The sequence below is a fragment of the Mastigoproctus giganteus genome, chromosome 3 (genome assembly GCF_048544385.1).
Source record: "Mastigoproctus giganteus isolate SK-2022 chromosome 3, ASM4854438v1, whole genome shotgun sequence".
Taxonomy (NCBI): Eukaryota; Metazoa; Arthropoda; class Arachnida; order Uropygi; family Thelyphonidae; genus Mastigoproctus; species Mastigoproctus giganteus.
Genome location: NC_143577.1, coordinates 174,575,330 through 174,598,145, shown reverse-complemented (window position 1 = coordinate 174,598,145; position 22,816 = coordinate 174,575,330). Strand labels below are relative to the sequence as shown.

Below are 22,816 nucleotides of genomic sequence, written 5' to 3'. Positions count from 1 at the left end.
TTATGCAGATGAAACGTGGTGGCCTTAAATTCCAGTTACCAGATGCAGTTCTTCAGGCAAATTATCAGAATTCCCATTTTTACCATGCCACAGATTATGCAGATATGAAATTGTCCAACCGTGACAGTAAAGGAAAAAGTAATAGTTATAACATATCAAGTGGAATAACAATAGTGGGAATCATTGCTCTCATCATACTCCTGGCACTTATTCCTTTTATAATATCTGTTATTGTAAGTTTACTTGATGCAGTCTATTTATTAAACTTTTTTTTATGTTGTGCAGGTTTCATGATATAATTTTTATTTAACTTGGTAATTGAAAAATTGCAGTGGGGGGGGGGGTATTGTATTTGTGTATATACTACTCACCTATCTTGCAACTGGCTGCAAGATAGGGCTTGTTAGTGTAACCTATTTATATTTTTGTGTACACATTGTCTTTTGTGGTTATAGGCAATTGTATAGGGGTGTGTGTGCGTGTGCGCGCATACACACGCACTGGTGTTCAAAGAAAGTGCATCACCTGGGAATTTCACATTTCTAACCCTTTTTCATGATGGCATGTTATATTAATGACTAGCATCACAAATAGAAATATAAACAAAAGATATTTATTAATAGTTAAGGCAAAGCTAAGTAATATTTGACAGGTGCTCTCAAAATATTCCAAAATGAGCATTTGCAACCTTCACACAACAGTTTTGGTAAACAGGACAATTATGACTGAAATGTTATCATGAAAAGTTCAAGAGGTGCAAACTAATATTTAGTTGAACTGCCTCTGGCCCTGATGACAGCAGCATGCCATTGAGGCATTGGCAAGATCAATTTCTGAAGATAATTAACTGATAGTTCTTGGTTCCAAAGACAAATTATGACTTCCTGAAGTTTACAAAGGGTCTTTTGGTTTCATTCTGGCAATTGCAGATTCCACACGATGCCAACAGTTCTCTATAGGATTCGGGTCTGAGCTGTTTCCTGGCCAGCTAACAGTTGTAATGAACCATTCTTCCAACCGTTTTTTTCACTGTAACAAATGTAAACACATTACTGTCAAATCTCTAATGCAGAAAAGAAGCTAAAGTAACTACAGAAGTGCCTACTTACACTTTTCGCCTGATGACAAAGAGCAGAGTTGTTCTGAAAGTTGCAGTTACTTGGCAGGTTGAAATGGTCTCTAATGTTTGGCAGCAATTTGCCTTCCAGTATAGCCAGGTATCCATTGGCACTTATGGAACCTTTTATAAACTGCAGGTGACCTACTCTGTAATACGAAATACACCCTCATATCATTTGGCTGGTAGGGAATTTCACAGTCTGGATGGTATTCTTCACAACTTCTGTATAGTGAATCGTTTGTCTCCCATCAGAGCCATGCAGGTTGAATGACTTCCACTGCTCGGGGGGGGGGGGGGGGGATTGTCCATTTGACGTACACCAAATTAATTAATTAATTGGGCCTTTTTCATTTTTTGTGTGAGGAGGGGCTTCTTCTTAGGATGACTGGCTACAAGTCCATTTTTTTTCAGAGGTGTCTTCTGACTGTTACTGCACTTGCTACCACTCTTGTATGTTCTTCCCATTGTATTTTCAGCTCAGACGAAGAAGCTTTACGGTTTTTAAGGCATAAGCGCTTCAAAACACATTCCTGTTTTGGCATAGACTCGTTTGCATCCAGTTCCTTTTTTCCTATCTGCAGAACCAGTATTCTTGAATTTGGAAAGAAATCTACTCACTGTCGACTGATTACAAGTCTCTCTCTATAAGCAATATGATAGGAAAAGCATCCTTCCTCACGTAAAGTGACAATAGCACTCTTTTTTTTGTGGCATCAACTGCACGTAACTCGGCATCCTGACACAATCAAAGAATGACTAAAAAAACTTGTACAGAGCATGCTGAAAGTAACAGCTGATGCAATATTACATCATCACCTATGCATGTCAATTTTATCTGATGCAATCTGTAAGAAATATTGCCACATACTTATGTTATTCAGATGACAATTACAATTTTAAGGGGTGATGCACTTTTTTTGAACACCAGTATATATAACAGCATTTTTTTTTTTTTTTTTTTTAATGCTAGGACAGCATTTCCTAAATGCTGTTCCAGATAGTGGAAGAGGAATTAAATGAAGATAAAATGTATAGACCTGGATAATTTTAGTGAAAATTATCTGCATTTAACACCGTGTTATAAAAGAGAAAAAGGAAATCTAGTACAATTTGTTTTTATAATATGACTTTTTCTCCCTCACATAGAAGTAGAAAGTCAGTTTGAATTTGGAATTAAGCTGTGAATGCATATTTACTGATTGCCCCTACATATTCAATGTGGTTTAATAATGTAACTATAACAGTGGTCTTTTTTGACCATTGAAAAATTAAGTTATTATCCACATACAAAGGTGAACTTGTTACATAACTTTTTTTAATAAACTGGATGATTCAGAATTGCATGTCATAAGTTGGTCAGTTGTTTCCTGGCAACAAAAACAATTTTTTTTGAAAACAGTGTTTCTCTTAAGAAAAATTGTTAAAGTTTCATGATTCCACTTCCAATATCAAAAAAAAGGATGCAAAATTATTATGCTGTTTTACAGTAAATGACAAAATTAGCATCAATTGAAAAAATATAATTTATTAATAAAACATAATTCCTGTTGGTTTATAGGGTTCTGTTACCCATGTTTAGTCTATAGGACAGTGTTGCAGGTCTTAGTGAAATCTCACATTGTGTGGCAATACAATTATTTTTGACAATAGAATTCAGAATTTGAACATTTTCAAAGGATAATGCAAATTGGAAAAAAAAAAAAAAAAAAATGTACTATTTCGTATGTTGCCTTATCTGAAGAGTTGGATGGCTTGAAACCTTAATTCCAACTGTTTTTTCCTGTAAGCACTCCTTATTATGTTAATGCAGTTTGTGTTGCTACATCATTTGTGTAGTAAAAGGCTTGCTGTCATTCATTTAAATGCATGACAGTTTCACTCTAATGTTGTTAAGGAGTATGCATTTTCTGAGCTGATATAGATCTAATTTTGAACAAATACATGGGAAATGGTGCGGCACCTGCCAGACATTAGCATTAGTAGAGGTATATGATGCAGGAAAGCAAGCTTATGCAGCATCAGCCAAAAAAAAAAAAAACCCTTCCACTTCACCCCTCCGTTCATTCGAAATACCTGTCCAGCTGAGCCTTAAATTTATTTAGGCTATCAACTTCCACAACAAGGAATGGAAGTCTGTTCCACCAACCAACCACCCGCTGGCTAAAGGCAAATTTCCGCACGTCTATCCTACATCTGTCTTTCCTCAATCTGAATTTATGCCCTCTCAGGTGATTATTCTGAGCAAGAGGAAGAATCCCATCGGCATTGAGCATGCTCCAACCATTCAAGGCTTTATACACCTCTATCAGATCACCTTGCTGGTGCCTAGTCTCCAGACACTGTAATTTGCAAAACTTAAGCCTTTCTTCGTAAGAGCAACCTTTCGTTCCGTTCACTAACCTTGTTGCCCTTCTCTGTACTCGTTCCAGCAGCTCTACATCCTTCTTGAAATGAGGCCTCCAGACCTGTATACAGTACTCAAGGTGCGGCCTGACCATTGCCTTATACAAGGGAATAATCACCTCCCTATCCCTGCTAGAAAAATTCCTGTATATCATTGATAAGACACCATGAGCTACTCTTGAATCCCATCTGCACTGCTCAGAGAACTTCATATCTGCCTGCACAATTACCCCCAGGTCCTTTTCATTCTCTACCACTGTTAGTGTAGTACCACAGAGTTGATACGTTGCTCTGGGGTTGCTGTTTCCCATATGTAGTACTTTATATTTGTCAATGTTAAACTTCATTTGCCACCTCTCAGCCCATCTGCTCAAATTTTCCAGATCCTGTTGCATCAGCATAGCGTCAGTAGTGCCCTTAACAACCCTGCCAACCTTTGTTATCATCTGAAACTTGGACATTAAGCTTGATATACTATCATCAGTATTATTTATAAATACAGAAAACGATAATGGACCCAACACTGAACCCTGAGGGACTCCACTAATAACATTAGTCCACAATGAGCAGTGTCCATTGATTACCACTTTCTGTCTTCTCCCCCTCAACCATCCCTTTATCCATAGCAGCAATTTGTCTCCAATGCCACACTGCTCCAATTTGTGCAGCAGTCTTCCATGCGCAACAGTATCAAAATCCTTTCTAAGATCCAAGTATATAATATCAAAGTTATTCCCTACATCCAGCTCTTTTGTGACTGCATCATAGTATCCAATCAAATTGGTCAGGCAAGATGTCCCCTTAACAAAACCATGCTGTGTCCGAGCTATAACTGAAGGCTTGTCTAGATGATCCTGCAGTGCTTCTTTAGCCAGTGCCTCCATTAATTTTCTTGGAACAGAAGTTAAACTCACAGGTCTATAATTACTTGTCAGCCTTTGATCCTCCTTTGTGAATTGGGGTCACATTTGCACACCTCCAGTCTATGGGTACCTCCCCTGAGTCCAAGGAAGCTCTCATAATTATGGCTAACGGATTGCTTACTTCCTTTGCTGTCTCCTTTAATATAACTGGATAGATCCCATCCACCCCAGGTGCCTTTCTTGTGTTTATCTTGAACAATTTCTCCTCCACTTTACTCTCAATTATTACAAGATCATCTAGCTCACTGCCAGTGTTTACTTCATCTATGGCATTCCCCTTCCTGAATGACTCCTCATGTGTGAATGTAGATGCAAAATATTGATTTTGTTTGTTAGCTACCTGAGCAGGATCATGAACAGTTGAACCATCGATATGAAGTGGACCAATCTGATTCATCCCCTTCCTTCTAGAGTTTACATAAGTAAAGAACTCCTTGCTGTTTTTCTTTGCATCCCTCGCCAAAGATTTCTCGTAATCTGCCATCGCCTGCCTAACCTCCTTTTTAACTTGGTTACAGATCAACTTATATCTATCATAGGCTTCTGTGTCACATGTTAATTTATATGTATCCCATGCATTTTTCTTCTCTGCCATATGTCTCATTAGTTCATCTGACATCCGTTTAGGCCTGAACCTTGAACAATATTTCTTAGTTGGTATGTAAAGCCTAGTAGCTTCCAAGATAAGTTCTTTGAATGCTTCCCATTTCATCATCAGTTCATCCCACTGTATAGAATTTAAATATTGTCTCAGACCATCGTAGTCGCCTTTACGAAAGCAATAACCCTTCCCTTTACTGATGGTAGTTACCTCCTTGAGTAAATCCCACTTCAGCACACTGTGATCACTGCCACCTAGTGGTTCCTGTATCTGCAGATTCTTAATGCATGAAGAATCACTACTGATGATCAAATCAAGAGTATTGCTCCCTCTAGTTGCCTGCCGAACATGCTGATTTAGAAAACAATCATCCAATAAATCCACAAAAGCCTTGCTAGTGTGTGAGTGACCAACCCACAAATTCCAGTCAATATCTGGGAAATTAAAATCCCCCATTATAAGACTCTGATTTACTAGCCCACTCTATTTCCCTGTACAGTTTCTTTTTATACTCATCAGAGTCATTAGGCCTATAGTTCACTCCTACTCAATTTTGATCTCCCAATGCTTATGTCACACCAAACTGACTCGACACTGCACTGTCCAGCGATGTCGACTGGCTTCACTTCCTTGGATTTTATGTGTTTCTTAACTAATAGCATAACCCCTCCTCCCTTCCTATCCTGTCTATGCTTTCTGTAGATGTTGTACTCCCCAAATTCCAGTCTGCATTAGTTATATCTGTGTGACACCACGTCTCTGATATATCCCAACAATATCCGCCTTTGATGCTTTGAGCAATACCTCAAATTCATCAAATTTATTTACCAAACTCCTAGCATTGGTGTACACGCAAGTATACATGCACCTGTTCTTTTTCTTAGCTACTCTAACACAACCCATGTGTTTACTTGTACCCCAATGACTACCAGCAGTCCCTGAAATATCCTGCATCTTATTTTCCAAGCTGTTGCTCATTCCAATAGAAGCAGTGCAAGAATCACTTTCACCTCTGCCAGTGGCTACTGTTAACCTATTAGTCCTTGTATCCCCCCAATCTAGCAGTTTTCCGACCCACCTAACACTGCCTCGATAGCATCAGCAAACGTTCTTGCACCCTTTCTATTTAAGTGTATCCCATCCCTGTAGAAGCACTCTCCTGTTAACAACATTAGAGTTTTCACTCTAATGTTGTTATGGAGTATGCATTTTCTGAGCTGATATAGATCTAATTTTGAACAAATACGTGGGAAATGGTGCAGCACCAGCCAGACATTTGCACAGAAATATAAAAATCATTGTTGACATTACAGATGTGCAGTTCTTTCAATAGATCAGGGACTATGCGAAATTGGTTGACTGCACCCTATCATGTGGATGTTGGTGTATTAACTTTTATGCGGAGGACTTTACAAAAACAGGGATGCATATGTATTATATTCAGAGTCCATGCAATGCTGCCTATAGACTTTTCACCACAAAGAACCTACTACACATAGCTGTTACAGAAGTGTATGAAGGATCATTTTCATGTCACTTATGATAGATTACATCTGTCAGTGTTTTAAAACTTCCTAGTAGTTCACAGAACCTTGGTAAGAAACCAAGGTCATCTGGATGGATTGGGCCTCCTTTACAAGAAATGTGTTTTGTGTTATCTACCACCAACATACATTGGTGAGGTGCAATCTGCATTCCCTTGCATACAGGGTACCACCAACAGGTTTTCCCATCAGCATCTTTATCAGAATAGTAAGCAATGTGATTATTGGTCCACTGCCGACCAGGATAGCTATGTGGGTAAAGTACCTGCCCGGCAACCCAAAGGTCGTGGATTCGAATCCCACCTTGGGCTTGGATATTACGATGGTGCTGTACTCTCTGGTACGGCCACAATACACGAAGGAAGCAGGAAAAAATTGGTTCCTTCGTGTATTGCTCACATAAGATTTTAAAAAAATAATAAAATAAAATAAAAAAAATGGTCCACCCATGTCAAATATTGCCACGAGTGGACATAAGTGCTGATGACATATGCATCAGTACTTTACTGATGAGAGGACATCTTGTTCATTTGCTGCTTTTTTTTTTTTGTTTAGTTTGTTTTGACTGTGGATTTGGTCATGAAGCAAATGAGCACCAAGTTTGTTCCATGCATTCTCACTTGGGATCAAAGCTACTTCAAGTTCTTGTTCCATCTGAGTTGTTTGAGCAATCAGTGTCACATCCTGCATTTTTAATTAAATTATAAGTGTTAAAAAAAAATCACATCTGAAGGTCATGCTGATTGCATTTTTTGACAATAAGGGAATGACAGAAGTGGTGTTATCAGAATTCATTCCCTGAAGATTCACTGCTAATTCAGCCTACTACTGAGAAGTTTTAAGACACTGAGAGTTGCAGTTTGCCGTAACTAACCTGAAAAATAGAAAAATGGTTGGCTCCTTTACCATGACTGTGTGACACGTCATATGTCACTTACTCTGGGAATGGCAACAAAAAAACACACTTGAATAGATGTTTTAGAAACAAACGAAGAAATGTAATTAGGACTAGAACAATTGATGTTATCAAGATTGTTTCAGATTCTTGTGATCTCTTTCTGTAAGGCATTGATGTATTTCTTATAATAAGAGGTGATTTATAAAGGTCAATCATCAGTGCAGGAGTTAGGTTGTCAGTAAGTTGGAATGAAGAGTCTACTGAACACTGCATAGGGAATATTATGGAAAATTTACACTTCTAATTTAAAATTAATTTTTAATCCAAAAAAAAACCTTTATTAAGCAAAAATTTACCCATCTGTAACATTTAAACTATCATGCCTCAGCCCTTGACAAATAGGCCAGGGAGATGAACAGTCCTGATTGGTTGCGCAGGAGGGTCAGCAAGTGGGTAGTTGCTGTTATGCTGATTTTTGTTTCTAGTGTAGCTGAAATTGCTTGGAGAATTTGGGGCCTGTAATGCCATTGTTAGAAGTTATGGGTTTTATGGAATCCAGTCTCATTGTTGGTGGGAGGCTACATTATTATTATTATTATTATTATTATTATTATTATTATTATTGTTGCTCTTATATTATTTCTCCCTGATTGGGGGATTCCACTCTGTGATGGGTACTGCTACCAAGTACATAGGGTGGTTGTAATGTCTGGTGTTACTGTTGGTCGAGGAAATGTCTGACTATCCTACAGGTGTTCAGGATTGTGACTTTCTGGAGTTCCTTGTAGGTGTTTTCTGGGAGACCTATTGCTGCTGGTTTGCTATGTAGAGTTTTTGGCACCATACCGGTGGTTGACACGATGATCGGGATGGTCGATACTTCTTGCATATGCCACATCTCCTTGACTTCATGTCTCAGGTTTGTGTACTTTCTGATTTTTTCCTCATGGGTTTTCTGGACATTGCTAGTGTTGGGCACCGCTATGTCAATCAGGTAGGTAGCCTTTTCCATCTTGTCCACAAGGGTTATGTCTGGTCTGTTGTGCGGGATGGTCTTATCCGTTATTATGGCGTGGTCCCAGTACAGCTTGTGGGTTCAGGTCTCTAGTACTGCCTGGGGTTTGTACTTGTAGTATGGTATACTTTCTTTGGTCAACTGGTATTTCCTCGCTAGCTTCTGATGTATTATCCTGGGTACTTGGTCATGTCTATGAGTGTACTCAGTCTGGGTGATCACCTTTCAACCCACAGTGACGCGTTGGATCGTTTCTGAGACCAGGTGGCATCGTCGACATGTGTCATCTGACATTCCAGGCTCCTTTGCGGTGTATTTTCTATAGTTTCTGCTGTTGATTACCTGGTCTTGGATAGCTAGCATGAATCCTTCAGTCTTGCGGAAGAGCATCCCGTTTGTGAGCCATGCATTGGAAGCAGTGTTATCGATATGATCTTGATGGAGGTCATTGTAGTGTCTGCCGTGGAGTGTCTTCTTTGCCCATCTTTTTAACTTCGTTTCTTATGCCGTCTGGGTGGGTGGGGTTTCCTCGCTTAGGTTGTATGGCCTGGTGGAGTGGTGCTGTGTTGTTCTCGAAGTAATCCTTCAGGTTAACTATCGCTGTTTTCTGTTGCTCTATCAGGTCTTCAGGCCTATCAGGCCCCTTCCTCCCTCTTTCTGAGCTATTGTTAGTCTCTCCACTGCTGACTTCGGGTGGCGTTGGCGGCTCTTGGTCATCATTGTCGTTGTCTTTCGCATGATATCTTCTAGCTCGGTGTTAGTCCAATCTATGACCTCAAAGGTGTATGTTAGTACTGGAGCTGCATAGGTGTTTATGGCTTTAACTGTGTTCCCTCCGTTCAGTTTTGCTTTCAGCAGGCTTCTGAGTCTCTGATGATATTTTTCAGTCAGGCACTCCTTGATTTCCTTGTGCTCTAACTGCTGAGCCTGCATCATCCCTAGGTATTTGTAGGTCTCTCCTTCTGTCATAGCTTCGATCTCTTTACCAGTCAGCAGCTGGTAGTTTCAGCCAACAAATTTTCCCTGGTGAAGTGTGTGGGTCTTTGCATTTGTCTGGACCAAATTGCATCCTAATGTCCTTCCTGAATTCTTCGGTGATCCGGAGTAGTTGCTGGAGTTGCTTCTCGGTTGCCGCATAGAGCTTGATGTCATCCATGTACATCAGGTGGGTGAGGGTATACAGGTTCTTTCTTCCTTCTTTGAGATTATATCCATATTTGCTGCTGTTGTTATTATTATTATAAGCTATATGATGCAAGGAAGACTGAGACTTATGCTGCACCAGCCAAAAAAAAAAAAAAAAATCTGAATTACCGAGAGAGAGAGAGAGAGAGAGAGAGAGAGAGTCAGAAGTAGAAGGAAATCACCAAGAAAGAAGAATGATTGATATCCGGCTCAGGACCCTGGGTGTGCCAAGCCCATACTCACCAGATGTTCAGCCCCTGGGGTTAGTTTTTTGCTTGAGGATGGTTAGTGACATCAAAGGTTTGTGACATCAATGTTGATAGACATTGGCAAGTTGGCTGGCTGGAAGGAGGAGGATGAAATGACTGTTCTGTGCCATGAATGGGCTGTGCTTACCTGAGTGAGTAGTATGTTTAGGTTGCCTTCCAAATGTGTTTGATTCAGTCTGGTTTAATATTGCAGCAGTCCCAGTTTCTGATTAGGGCTAAGTAGAGAGTACTTGAATGTAAAAACAGTTATTCTCTCTCTCTCTCTCTCTCTCTCTCTCTCTCTCTCTCTCTCTCTCTCTCTCTCTCTCTCTCTCTCTCTGCAGGTGCGATATCTGCCCATAAAAAGAATGTGGAATTTCTTGAAATCAAAGCCGAGCCTCGGTTGGCATCCAAGGCAGCCATTCAGCAAACAACTTCTGAGCTTTGCAGATACTCCAGCTTGGTGCTCCCCAGGTGTTTGTATTTTTTCTTTGTCATCATCTGTAGTTTTGTTTGAAATATGTCAGTCCACATTCATAATTCACTGGGTACACAAGTAATGTTTTCACAATTGATAAATCTATATGACCATAGTTTAGATGGGTATACATGGTGAGATTTCTGGCTGGCTATAGCAAAAGGTTTCATAATTTAATTAGGCATCAGGTCTCACAACAGAGAATAGTCATTTCCACCTCCACTTCAACTACAAAATTGCCACTATCTAGCATTACAGCCTCTGATGATGTCATTGACTCCAGCAGGGATATCACAAAAGCCAGATCCTTCCAACAATTTCAGTTATGCCAGGATAGGCACCTATTAACAAATCACCATTACATCTGGAACAACCTTCCTTCATACGTATTTCCTGAAAATTACAATCTGCAGAAGTTCAAGTCCAATGTCAACAAATATCTTCTTTCGTCTTCTCAACCTCCAACCCAAGCACGGTACTAAGTACTATAGATTCTTATGCCTCTCGTGTTTGGGATTCACATAAAAAAAAAAAAAAAAAAAAAAAAAATTTGCAGAACCCCTCTGCACAGCCATTCAGGACTCTTTCCTCTTATTAGAATGAAGATGTTTGTTTGTTTATTTGGTTTTTAGGAGCATTAGCAACTAAGGCATATTGCTCTGGGGATATGCAGTGGTCATATCCTGACCTTTCCGCATCCTCTGTATTTGGTGGTCATGGGCTCGAACCCCGGTCTAATCAAGAAGCGTGTGCTACGCACTGCTACTCCTGCCCACCTGGCTACGTAGGTGCCACCTTACAATGAAGAATTAATTGAGCTCGGCATTGGTAATTTCTTTGTTTGTTTGCTTCCAAGCACTTCAGAAGCTTTGTTGTGAGCTGTCGGTTTGTGAAAGTCTATGTAAAAACAGAGCAGTAGAAATTAAAAAAAAAAGCTGTAAATGGCAGGAAGAAAAGGCTTCTGTGGGAACAAAAATCAACATCAACACATATCTATATTTTTTTCATTACTTAACTTTTAATCTTAAAATTTGTTAGAAATATAAGAGAATTGAGTTATTAACTAATCTGGTTTTAACCTTTATCGTTTTTATAAAGCATCAAAAAAGGAAGCAAAAGAATTCAGAAGCATCTAGAGAAACTTTGTCACATGTAGTGATGGTAAGTCTTTTTAAACATAGGCAGTACCCATAAAAATGCTAAAATATATGTAAAAAATTATATTCTAAAGTCTACCGGGGACTGTAGTAAGAGATGCATGACGTTCGTTTGTAATTTTACCTGAACTTATTGTTTAGACCAGTGGTTCTCAAGCATAGAGTAGCAACCAACAAGGGGGGGGGGGGGGGCAAACAACAAATTTGTGGGTATTGTGAGCAGTCTTCACTAGTTCAACAATTATTTTTCTCATTTGCTCAATCTTTGACTACACTATAATGGAATAGTCAATCCAATGATTATCGATGTAAACATTTAGGTTGATGTTTGAAAAGATATCTGGAACAGTTTTTTAACTTAGTGTTTATCTGTGTGCAACTATGTCAGCCTCATTTTGTATGGCTGTGTGACATGAGACATTGTTAACATCCAAGACATTAAATTTCTACAATAGAAATTCTAAGAGACATATTTTCACACCATGTATTTCCATGAAATCAGTCCTTAGCATTAATCATGCTTTTTGCCTTAGTCAGTAAACATTTTTATTGTAAATGAAATTTATTCTAATTTTATTGTAAATGAATTCCCTAGTGGTTTCCCCACTACTTATCTTTGTAAACTTGGATTTTACTGTGGTAAAACAAGCTTCTGTTTAAGTGTGGTCATGTGCTATGTTTATCTAACATGACCACGTGGTACCATTCTTGATTTCCATATGTAATGTATTTATTTAAATAAACTAAATGCAACAAGGTATAATATTTTAAGAGTTTTTAAGATTCTATATAATATCAGTGTAGATACACCATAGACAACTCTTAAAGAAAAACTACGATCATGGTGTGAAAGGCACCCACCAATGAAAAGCCAACTAGCTTTGAAATGGCACCGTCTGGGTGGTGGTGGTGGTGCCCTCCAAGAATAAGTGATAGTAGTCTTCTCTATTAGTAAAGTGTTACCTATTTGAGGTAGTGCAATTCGTTGAGAAGGATGAGCATAAAATGAGATACAGATGAAATGATGCCTTTTATACTACTATCTTAGTTTTTCTTTAAGAGTTGTCTATGGTGTATCAACACCAATATTATATAGATATAGTAACATTTATGTATTCATAGCTGAGGAAGAGACTCACAGAGTCGAAAGCTTCTGTAAGTATTTTATTTTATCAAAAGAAGTGAGTAAGGGACAAAGCCCCCTAGTTATTATTATTAGCCTTATGATGCAAGGAAGCCTGAGGCCTATGTTGCACCAGCTGAAAATAATTATTGAGAGAGAGAGAGAGAGAGAGAGAGCGAGAGCAGAATGATGATATCCAGCTCAGGACCCTGGTTTGCCAAGCCTATACTCACCATATGTGAGCCCCTGGAGTTGAGTTGACAGTCATTGTTAGAGCATTGTTAACTTTGTCCTCATTGGTAATGTTATCTTGTACTTGCATTATAACATCTTCTAGATTGCACTGCTGTGAGCCATATTTTTTGGTATTATCCTGTCTTTAAAGATGTATATCCAAGCTGGATTGATTATGAGATCTGATTTCTGTGAAATATTTGATCTTTATTTTGAATGGATGAAAAATGCTTCTTTTAATATTCACCTGCTATAGCAATTGTCAGTGGAAAAGAACTGTAGTGTCTTGTCTGATTTGGTTTGCCATAATCAAGGGCAATGGTTCACCAGAGGAACAATCTGCATTATGCCTGGCCAGTGTATTTTTTGGCATGTAAATATTGTATTTATAAGAGGGGGTTTTATATTCAGACCACTTGTGAACTGCATCATATACATTCCTGAAAAGTACTGTGTTTAGCAAGATTAAGGTAGTATACAAAATAGGGAGTTATGGGAACAACAATAACTATGTCAATAAAATATAGGGGGGAAAAAAACCATAAATTTTCATTTTAAATTTATACAACATAAAAGTAACAGTACAATTAAGAAAGACAATTTAAGAACAAAATTATGGAACCAGATATACATGCATGCACGCTTTTACTTCGAGCACTTAATAAACATTGGGAGAACATAATAAAGGATAAAATAAATGTTTATTTACATTATTTTATAACAAACATGATACTCTTTCAAGAGTGATGAAAATAAGCCCAAAATATATCCAGGAAAAATGTAAATATTAATCAGAAACACAAAAATTTACAAGAGGCAGCAATACATCCATGCATAACATATGTATCAAGGGATCACCAACTGGAGGTCCACAGGTCTGCATTTGGATTGCATATGATTTTTCAGACCACAAGCGATCTGAACCTAAGTCAGTAATTTGCACATGAAGTAATTATTTTAGTTTTGCATTTTTTATGTTCCTTTAATTGATATATGATATAAAAAAAATTGATTATACATTATATGTTGAATGTACCTTTCTTCATGTTCTGTAATAAAAGGAAGTGAAAAGAATATGTTATCACAATATTTACTTGGCATTTATTAAATTTATCAAAAAGGAATCTGGACTGCAATGAGTTCCATTTTACTAATATGGACCACAAAGAAAATTAATTGACAAATCCTAGTATATATGGTATTATCATTGAGAGGAAGAGAGAGGGTAGAATGTAAACAATTCTGCTCCCTTTGAACTAGGTGTATTTACTGAGAGTGCAGTGTGTGGTTACTCCAGAGTCCCTGAGGGCACAGAGGATCAAATGAGGGCACAAATGTAGTTATTGTTTTGGCAAGATCTCTAAGGTGTCCAAAGAACTTATCTTTAGGGCCACTAAAAAATGTGTACAGTGGTCCAATATGATCTGAATGTAATCTAGATTCAGGTCTACAGGAGACTGAAGTTGTGTTATTTTGTTTTAAGAAAACTCAACTCAGCTCAACTCAACTCAACTGAACTGCGCGCGTGCGCACACACACACACACACACAATTTTATTTATTTTTTTTTTCTATACAAATATAAAACTACATTATCTCAAAAAACATAAGAAATTTGGCAGTTGCATACATGTATACAGGTAGCCCTCGATTTATGTCAGGGTTAGGTTCCTAGGGGGACAGGTGCAATTGGAATCGGTGCAAATGGAACCCCTTTATATAATGGAGTCAATCAGAAATCACAGGGTTAGGTTCCGGGCACCAAAAATTTTACCTACCACTTTACGTTGATTGTTTTATTTTATTAGCATTCTTTATAGTTGTAGCAATAGTCAGTGGAGGCATATTCATAGCCCTACACATATTAGAGTGGCTTTCACCAGATTCCATCCTCCGAATATTGCAATTACAGACATGGCATGTCTTTATTCTATTAAATTTATAACATGATTGGAAAAAACTGCACACTGCTATCATTATTATTTAATTTATTAATAGCACAATTAATAAAAAAATGTTAGCGTAATAAATTTCCAACACTTGTAAATAGCGTAAACAACAACAGACTGAATGCTTCACCGCATGGACCTTTACTACCCACATCCACGAGTGGTTACTTTAAGAGCAGGGACCTTTCTCATCTCTGATACGAATGCGCTAATTGCTGATTGGCTCAGATTGTCTTAAATCATGTGAACAGTGCACGATACATCGTACAGTATGATGCCGATAAATTTTGTCTGATGATTTTAAACTTTTAATTTATAAAAAAATTGGGGAAAAATAAAAATGGCATTGATCGGCACTATTGCGAATCGGACCAGCACAAAATGAGGGCTACCTGTATACATAAGCTGTTTTTATAGTTGTAAGTACTTTTTTTCCTTTCAAAAAAAAAAAAAAAACTCCATTACTAATTGCATATATATGTGAAAACTATATTTTTCTGTGAAGAGGCTTCATTTTTAGTTATCAATTTTTAAAGACAATTAAAGACCATCCTATATTTCTTCAAATTTTGGTAACTATTTAGGAACATTTTCCTTGGAGAAACAGGAAGCAGCTGATCAATTTGTTTTGTACTACACTTTGTCCATAACCATGTTTTCCCCCTCTGCTGCAGGCCTAGTTTATAAATGAGCCTATGGCCAGAGGATGGATGAACATGCTTATTGACAAAGTATAGTAAAAAATGATTATCTGCTTCTTGTTTCTTCAAGAAAAATGCTTCCAACAACTCTGAGCAATCACATAAAGCTGTTAGAAACATTTCTTAAACTCATTTGAACTTGAATGTCCCCAATTATTTTGTCATATTTCATTTAACATTTACCACACCATAAAAATCACCCTTTCCAGTGTAGATTTTTCAGGAGGAGAACGAGAAATAATTGGTGACATTCAGGTCAGTTCAAATCAGGAGGAGATAAATCAGGAAGTAAGATGAACGCAATCTTTGTCAAAAACTCCTTGATGATCAGCACAGAATGTGGCCTAACATTTTTGTGCAACAAGAACCAGTTCCCGAGGACTTACTCAAGAAATTATTTTTAACTAAACTATCCAAAATCTTCTATTGAAGAAAGTGATCAGCTTTGGTTTTTGATTCTTGAAAATAATTTGTCTCAGAGAGCATATTGATTGCCATACCTTACTTTGTTTCTTTGATTGTGGATTGTATTTAAAACACCATGACTCTTCACCTTTTATAATCAAATTGAGCAAGAGGGATCATCATCAACTGCTTGAATGAATTCTTGCATGCCTTGAATCCGAGCAGCTTTTGTTCATCAGTCAAACACTGAGGAAGGAACCAGTACAGATATCCTATTTGCCCAAATTTGTCAGAGTTGTATGAATATTTCTCTGTTAAGTGAAGTTGTTTTTCCATCATTCAAAAAGTCATTTGATGATCATTGAAGTATTGGCTTTAGCATCAGAAACATCTTCCTGGCTTTTCACTTACAGAAACAGCTAATAGGGTGGCTTCTTTTGACCAACTCTCCTAGTCCAACGCATTAAAGATTAATTTGTAACCATGATATAATTATAAGATTAATTAAACGTCTTCCCCCACTGTCAGAACAGAATCAATATTGGATGCCCAACTCAACCCAGGGTTCCAACCACCGCCCCCTGCCAGTAAGGAAAACATCAGGTCCAATGTCATTAAAACTAATTTTAAAATTAAAATTGATATAAAAAAGCTTAACTGCATATAGAGCAATATTCTCTTCATTCCTTAAGTTGGACTAAGGCTTTTCAAAACTACAAAAATAAGGCAATCCCTGTTGCATCTCATAAGATAATATAATATAGGAATAATTGAGCATTTAATAGCTCTCTATTGTCAAAAGAAACAGCTAATGTGTGTGTGTGGTTTGAAAATCTTACTTTGTGCCTCAGTGACTAGAATAAATTGGATTTCAAGTTTTCTGGATGTGGAAAGTTCAAATGTATATTATATAAATTATATATTTATACAATACACATTTGATTCATTAGTTTGTACATTGTACAGTAGTCATTGCTGAATTTTCATTCAGCACAGTAGTTATGTTTTTTGATAAAGAGACTAATGAGCCCTTTTATTGTTATATTTTGATTTACTTAGTGAAATATATCAACTTTATCTAGTGTATAAAGATAACATTTAAAATAAAATAGCTTTTATAATTATTATAGCTATTATTATGTATTCATATTTTATTATCTCTGCAAATTGTTTAACAATTTTCAAAATTGCTTTCAGGCCTTCAGCAGTCCAATATATGATTTTTTTCACAAAAAACAAATGCAGAACTTAGAAGTGAAAAAGAATTCTTGTGTGGTTAATGCAACAGTAGAAGCTCAGTTTGAAAATTTGCAAAATGACATGAATAGTAAGCTCTCTCAAACTGTTATGCCTGAAGAGAAGAAAGATAATTTCACAAAGGTGTAAATACATCCAGGTGCACCAATTTTTTGTGTTCTTTTTCATATTAATGCTGTCTGGGACAGAGCAGTAAATGCAGGCATAATGCAGTTTGCTTGTATAAAATAACTTGTATAGAATCCTACTGGAAAATTTTTAGTCATCGTGACATTTCCATCGTTATTGCTGATGTTAATAAAGATTATCTTATATACAATTAATTGTTGATATTTTTGAAATAGCATATTTGCCATTAGAGAGATTCCATTTGTTATAAAATAATAAAAAATATATATATCATATAGTTGAACCTCGCAGATCCAGCAGTCTGTTATTTAGTGTTTGGTCATTATTAGAAAAAAATTGATGAATTGCCAAATTTATTTCTTGGATTTCTGCAGTAGATAATGCCCTGTGTTTACATTTTAAATGAATACATTAAACAATACATTTCTGTTATAGAAAATGTATTCTTTGATGAAACTTTTACAGTGAAATTTAGTGAGGCTGTTGTGTGAAACTTTTGGCAACACTTGATATGTGCAATTATAAATATAACTATCCAAATTCCAAGATCTAACAAGGATCAGGTTTAGAGGCTGTCAGATATGGGAGGGCTGTGTGTGTATATTATATAAATATTTGTATATTTATACCATGCATTTATGAATTTGTTTTAATGTTTGTACATTTATACCAGTAGTGGCTGGCCATCAGGTAGTGTCCAGGTGTAACTCAGCTTCTAAAATAAATTCTGTCAAGCCTGAGGCAATATTTCATATTAAAATTTAGCCCTCAGTCATCATAACTGGCTGATTTAAAAAAAAAAAAAAAAAAAAAAATTCTCAGCAAGAATAATTTTACTATCACCAATATGTATATTTTACACATCTGATTTTTGTAACAAATGATCTCTCTCTCTCTCTCTCTCTCTCTCTCTCTCTCTCTCTCTCTCTCTCTCTCATGAATTGCCAAATTCATTCAAAAACATAAAATAAAAATAATTATAGTTAATGAATAATGACGGAAAAATGGAATATTGATAGAAAAACAGAATGACTGAATATTTATCTCATTTTCTTTTTAATTTTTATATATATTAAATACATATCATCAGAAACTTTACTTTCTTGTTTGTAAAAGTATATTGTGGGAGATTGTTTTATTTATTTTGAACTAATATTCTGATTATATTCATGTATTTTAGAAAATTTTAGGAAAAGTTATGAGAACTTTTTGCTGAAAAGCTGCAGTTAAATAAATAAACATTCCAAAGTAAAATGATAATAAACTGGATGACAAAAATTTAAATTTTACAGCTGCATTTTTTATTAGACTTTCTCTGTTGTGATATAAAATATTTTTTGGTAATATACTGGAAGGGTAATATTGGAAGGGGAAAAAAAAGGAAAAGATGTATGAGAAAGACTTATTTAATACAAGTTGTTCTTCACTGTAACTATAGATGGGGATATGATTCCGCGATCTTAAGTACTTATACTAAACTCTTTTTGTGCTGAAGTTCATTGAATAAAATTATGAAATCTACTATTGTTAATACGAAAAGAAATAAAAGCCAATTTCAATATAAGTTAAAATTAATATTACTTATATAATTTTAAATTCCTTTACAGTGTTGTATTCTGAGTTTCACCATCAAATTCATTAGTCTAGAAATAAATTAGACATTTATTACCCTTCTAACAGAATGAATGAACTTTTATTATTTTATTTAATTTGTCCATGGATAAAGATTTGTGAAAATGCATGTGGGGGGGGGAGAAAATATCATTCATAAGTGTCTTTTGCTGTAGAAAGTTTATGTTGAATTAATTATACAAATCTACGTTGATTGCTTAAAAGATAGTGTGAAAAATGGTCATAGCCTAAATATTTATTTTAATCAATTTAGAATGTAACATTTATTTGTGTGTCTACATGTTCATCCTGCCTGTTTGCTAAAAATTTGGGTTTAATATTAATTTATTGTTACTACGAACAGCATTTATTTATTGTTGATCCAGCAACATTTTTGTAACATATTTTTATCTTTACTTTATTCTGTATTAAAGTTTATTTTTCATGTTTTATAATGTTGATTATGACCTGCTTGGTTTTTCTCCCCATAATTTATTTTTGATATTCATGTCTAATGAAACCATATATGCATGTATAACATAAAACACATTATTTATGCTCTGAGTTTTTTTTTTTTTTTGAGGAATTTGTGTAGAATGCATGTCAATAATATTAAATATTTTGGAATAATTGAACTTTCCATGAATGAGAAATTATCCCTCCCTCAGTCTGCTTTCCCCCCTTCAACCATTAGTTACCAACAAAGCAATTAAAACCAGCCTTAACTTTAAATGCTAAAAAGGGACCATAATGCATAGGAATAAGGAACTTTGCTTAAAAGAAACTCTTAGTGAGTCTAAATGTGTCCATAAATCATTTCATCATCTATCATTATGTAATTAATATATAATAAAGTTTGACTTTGTTCATTTTCTCTATTCTTATGTCATATGTATTCTGTCTTTAAGAAAATTAAAATGAAAATTTTAATTCTGTTTTTCTCTGAAAGTTTTTTCTTTTTTTAATAAGTAGACACATTTAAACCACTTAGTAACAAAACAATTCATTATATATAGTCGATTGCTAATTATCCAGAATGGTTTGGAAATATATTTTTACAGATAATGGAAACCCTAGATAATCTTAAAAATGAAAGAAAATTCATAGATGTGACAAAAACAAATTTATTTATATACACACATACTGTATTCATATTTATAATAGCATGAGAAGATTTGATGTAAAATTTAATACAATGTTTTTTATAAAATGAAAACAATAGAGTTCAGTTTTTCTCTTGGTTTGCATTCCTGGAATGGTACAGTCAGTTCTGCTATAATGCGGTACATGTGTTCCTCGCACACACTTCTTGATTAGACCGAGGTTTGAGCCTGTGACCACCAAATACGGAGGATGTGGAAAGGTCAGGGAATGACCACTGCCATATCCCTGGAGCAATATGGCCTTAGTTGCTAATGCTCCTAAAAAAAAAAAGTGTTCCAAAAATCTCCATGTTATGGCATTTCACACATTAAAAAGAACAGGGCTTATGAGAAAAAAAGGGATAGGGGCAGAGCACTCTAAAAAAAAAAAAAAAAAAATGTTCAGTATGGCAAGTAAAACACTAAAAAAAAAAAAAAAAATTAGGAACCCAATAAAATTGCTAACACAGGTTTAAGCATCTTTAAATTTGTAATAAATAAATATTACAGTAATATAGCACTTTAATATATACATATTAATTATTATTTCTGTTCACTGACTTTTTTTTTTTTGTATTTTAAAAATGATAAGCAATAAATAATGATGAACACAGCACACACACAAATTGCACAAGTGAGATCCACAGTAACAATTTTGCGCATTAAAAATAGGAAGAAGAGATTCTGAAAATTTATTTGTTTTTTATATGATCGAAGATTTCATGGAAGAGAAAACACATTTCACCATAATAAAGTAAAAACCCACAGAATTCCAGCTATCGGTATTATTGCAAATGCAATAAGATAGTTTACTATCCATTTATAATTAGACTGCACTAAGTAAAAGCCCAATAAACTGGGAACTGCATATTGTTTTATGATATTGATAGCGTGAGCAGAGGAGTATATTTCTGGAGGAGAAATGTACTCCTCTGCTCACACTATCGCGCCTCATGAAATTTGTGTTGGAACTGAAAAATGTGATCTCCTGAAAACATGTCTGTCTACAATATCATCTTGTGAATACAGCGAATGACAACAGTATGTCTCCAACCAGTACAACTATGGTAAATGGAAAATATAGCTCTTGCACATTTGACATTTTTTAAGCTTCATAAACTTATATGTATTGCTGCGCAGGTCACTATTCAACTTGGTGGTGAGTTTCCGTTCACCTGTGTTACTCGTGGATGAAATCGCACATGAGCTAACTCGAAAATTGTGTTGTACTCACATTCCCTAATATATCAGTCATGTTGCTAAAATGTGTATTATAGAAGAACTGACGGTACTTCTAAATTTCAGTGCATAGTATGAGAGTGGATTCTCTTTGTTTTATGTAAGTTGAGTTGAGATGAGATTCAGTAAAGCTAACATTAGCATCTTTTTCATATTTATTGCTTAGCTGAAATTTTTCTACAATAGATATAAGTTCTTTTGTTTTAACATCATTGGGCAAACATGGATGTAAATAAAAAAAAAACAAAGGAATGACGGGAGTAAGCTAGAGTAGAAAAAATAGGTGGGGAGAAGATGAGTTTTCTGAGAAACCTCCTTCACTTAAAAAGGACCGTTAAAAATATTAAAAAACAGGAATGTTTTAAAAATGTAAAAAAATAACATCTGTAATGGATTCCACATATTTCTTATTGATATCTGACTTTGACTCCTGTAGGCACTAGAGACCCCAGTTAATCTGTCCCTGGATAATCTAGTGTTTACTATACAGGGATACATATGCACAACACTTCAAAAAATTTATTTCCCCCTTCCTTAGGAGATATACAAGTATTAACTAACTTTGTAAATATTAAGAAAAATTAAGACAGTCAATATGGAAAAAAGAATTTAGGCTGTCAAGGTATTCCTGTTGTTCTACCTATTAGTATTAATAGTACAGTTGTTTTATTTTTATGTGTCTCATTTTTTTGCAAATTAAACGAAGTGGTTGTTTCAGTTCCAGGAAGAGGACAGAGAAAACACCTTGAAATATTAAGTTTACATATTTCTAATTGAATGGAAATAAAATTGAGATACTTATGTACAATTTCCATTAAACTGTACATTAGCATTTCTAGTTATGATAGTAGAAATAGGAAAAGATCTGCAATCTGTTTTGTTGATCTCGAAAAGGCTTTTGACAGTGTGAATTGGGTTAAGCTGATGGAAATACTAGGAAAGGTCGGACCAGATAAAAGAGATATAAAACTAATTTGGGAACTTTACGTAGGACAGACCTGTGGTTCAGATTGAGAACAAGTAGACATTGGTAGGAGTGTAAGGCAAGGATGTTCCATGTCCCGCTTACTATTTAATATATATGCAGAAGCACCGATGAAAGAGTACAAAGAAGAGCAGAAAGGAGGTGTAAAAGTAGGAAGGGAGAAGATAAAGACAATAAGATTTACAGATGACCAGGTTTTGATTGATAATAATGAGGAGAAATTACAGAGCTTGGATATCTTGAACAGCAAAGTAAAGGAGTACAATATGAAGATTGACAGCAAGAAAAACAAGATAATGTTAATTTCAGAGTGGCCAGGAAGAAGAATCAATGTAACATTAGATGGAATTGGAACAGGTGTACAGATACTTGGGAAGCATAATGGCAGAAAATGGGAAAAGCCTGGAGGAAATAAGAATTGCAATTGGCAAAAAGGCATTTAGTAATAGAAAAGAACTATTGAGAAGTTT

At 35.6% G+C, this 22,816-nt stretch overlaps 1 protein-coding gene across 1 annotated transcript in view; it reads left to right on the top strand.

The window, feature by feature from the left end:
- Positions 1–22,816, top strand: part of LOC150088423 (uncharacterized) — a 291,584-nt gene that overhangs the window by 245,007 nt on the left and 23,761 nt on the right. Inside the window, exons 30-32 of the mRNA XM_090370152.1 lie at positions 9–233; positions 11,514–11,576; positions 17,181–17,365. Coding sequence (XP_090226278.1) covers positions 9–233; positions 11,514–11,576; positions 17,181–17,365 — 473 coding nt within the window. The remainder of the gene's footprint in view (positions 1–8; positions 234–11,513; positions 11,577–17,180; positions 17,366–22,816) is intronic.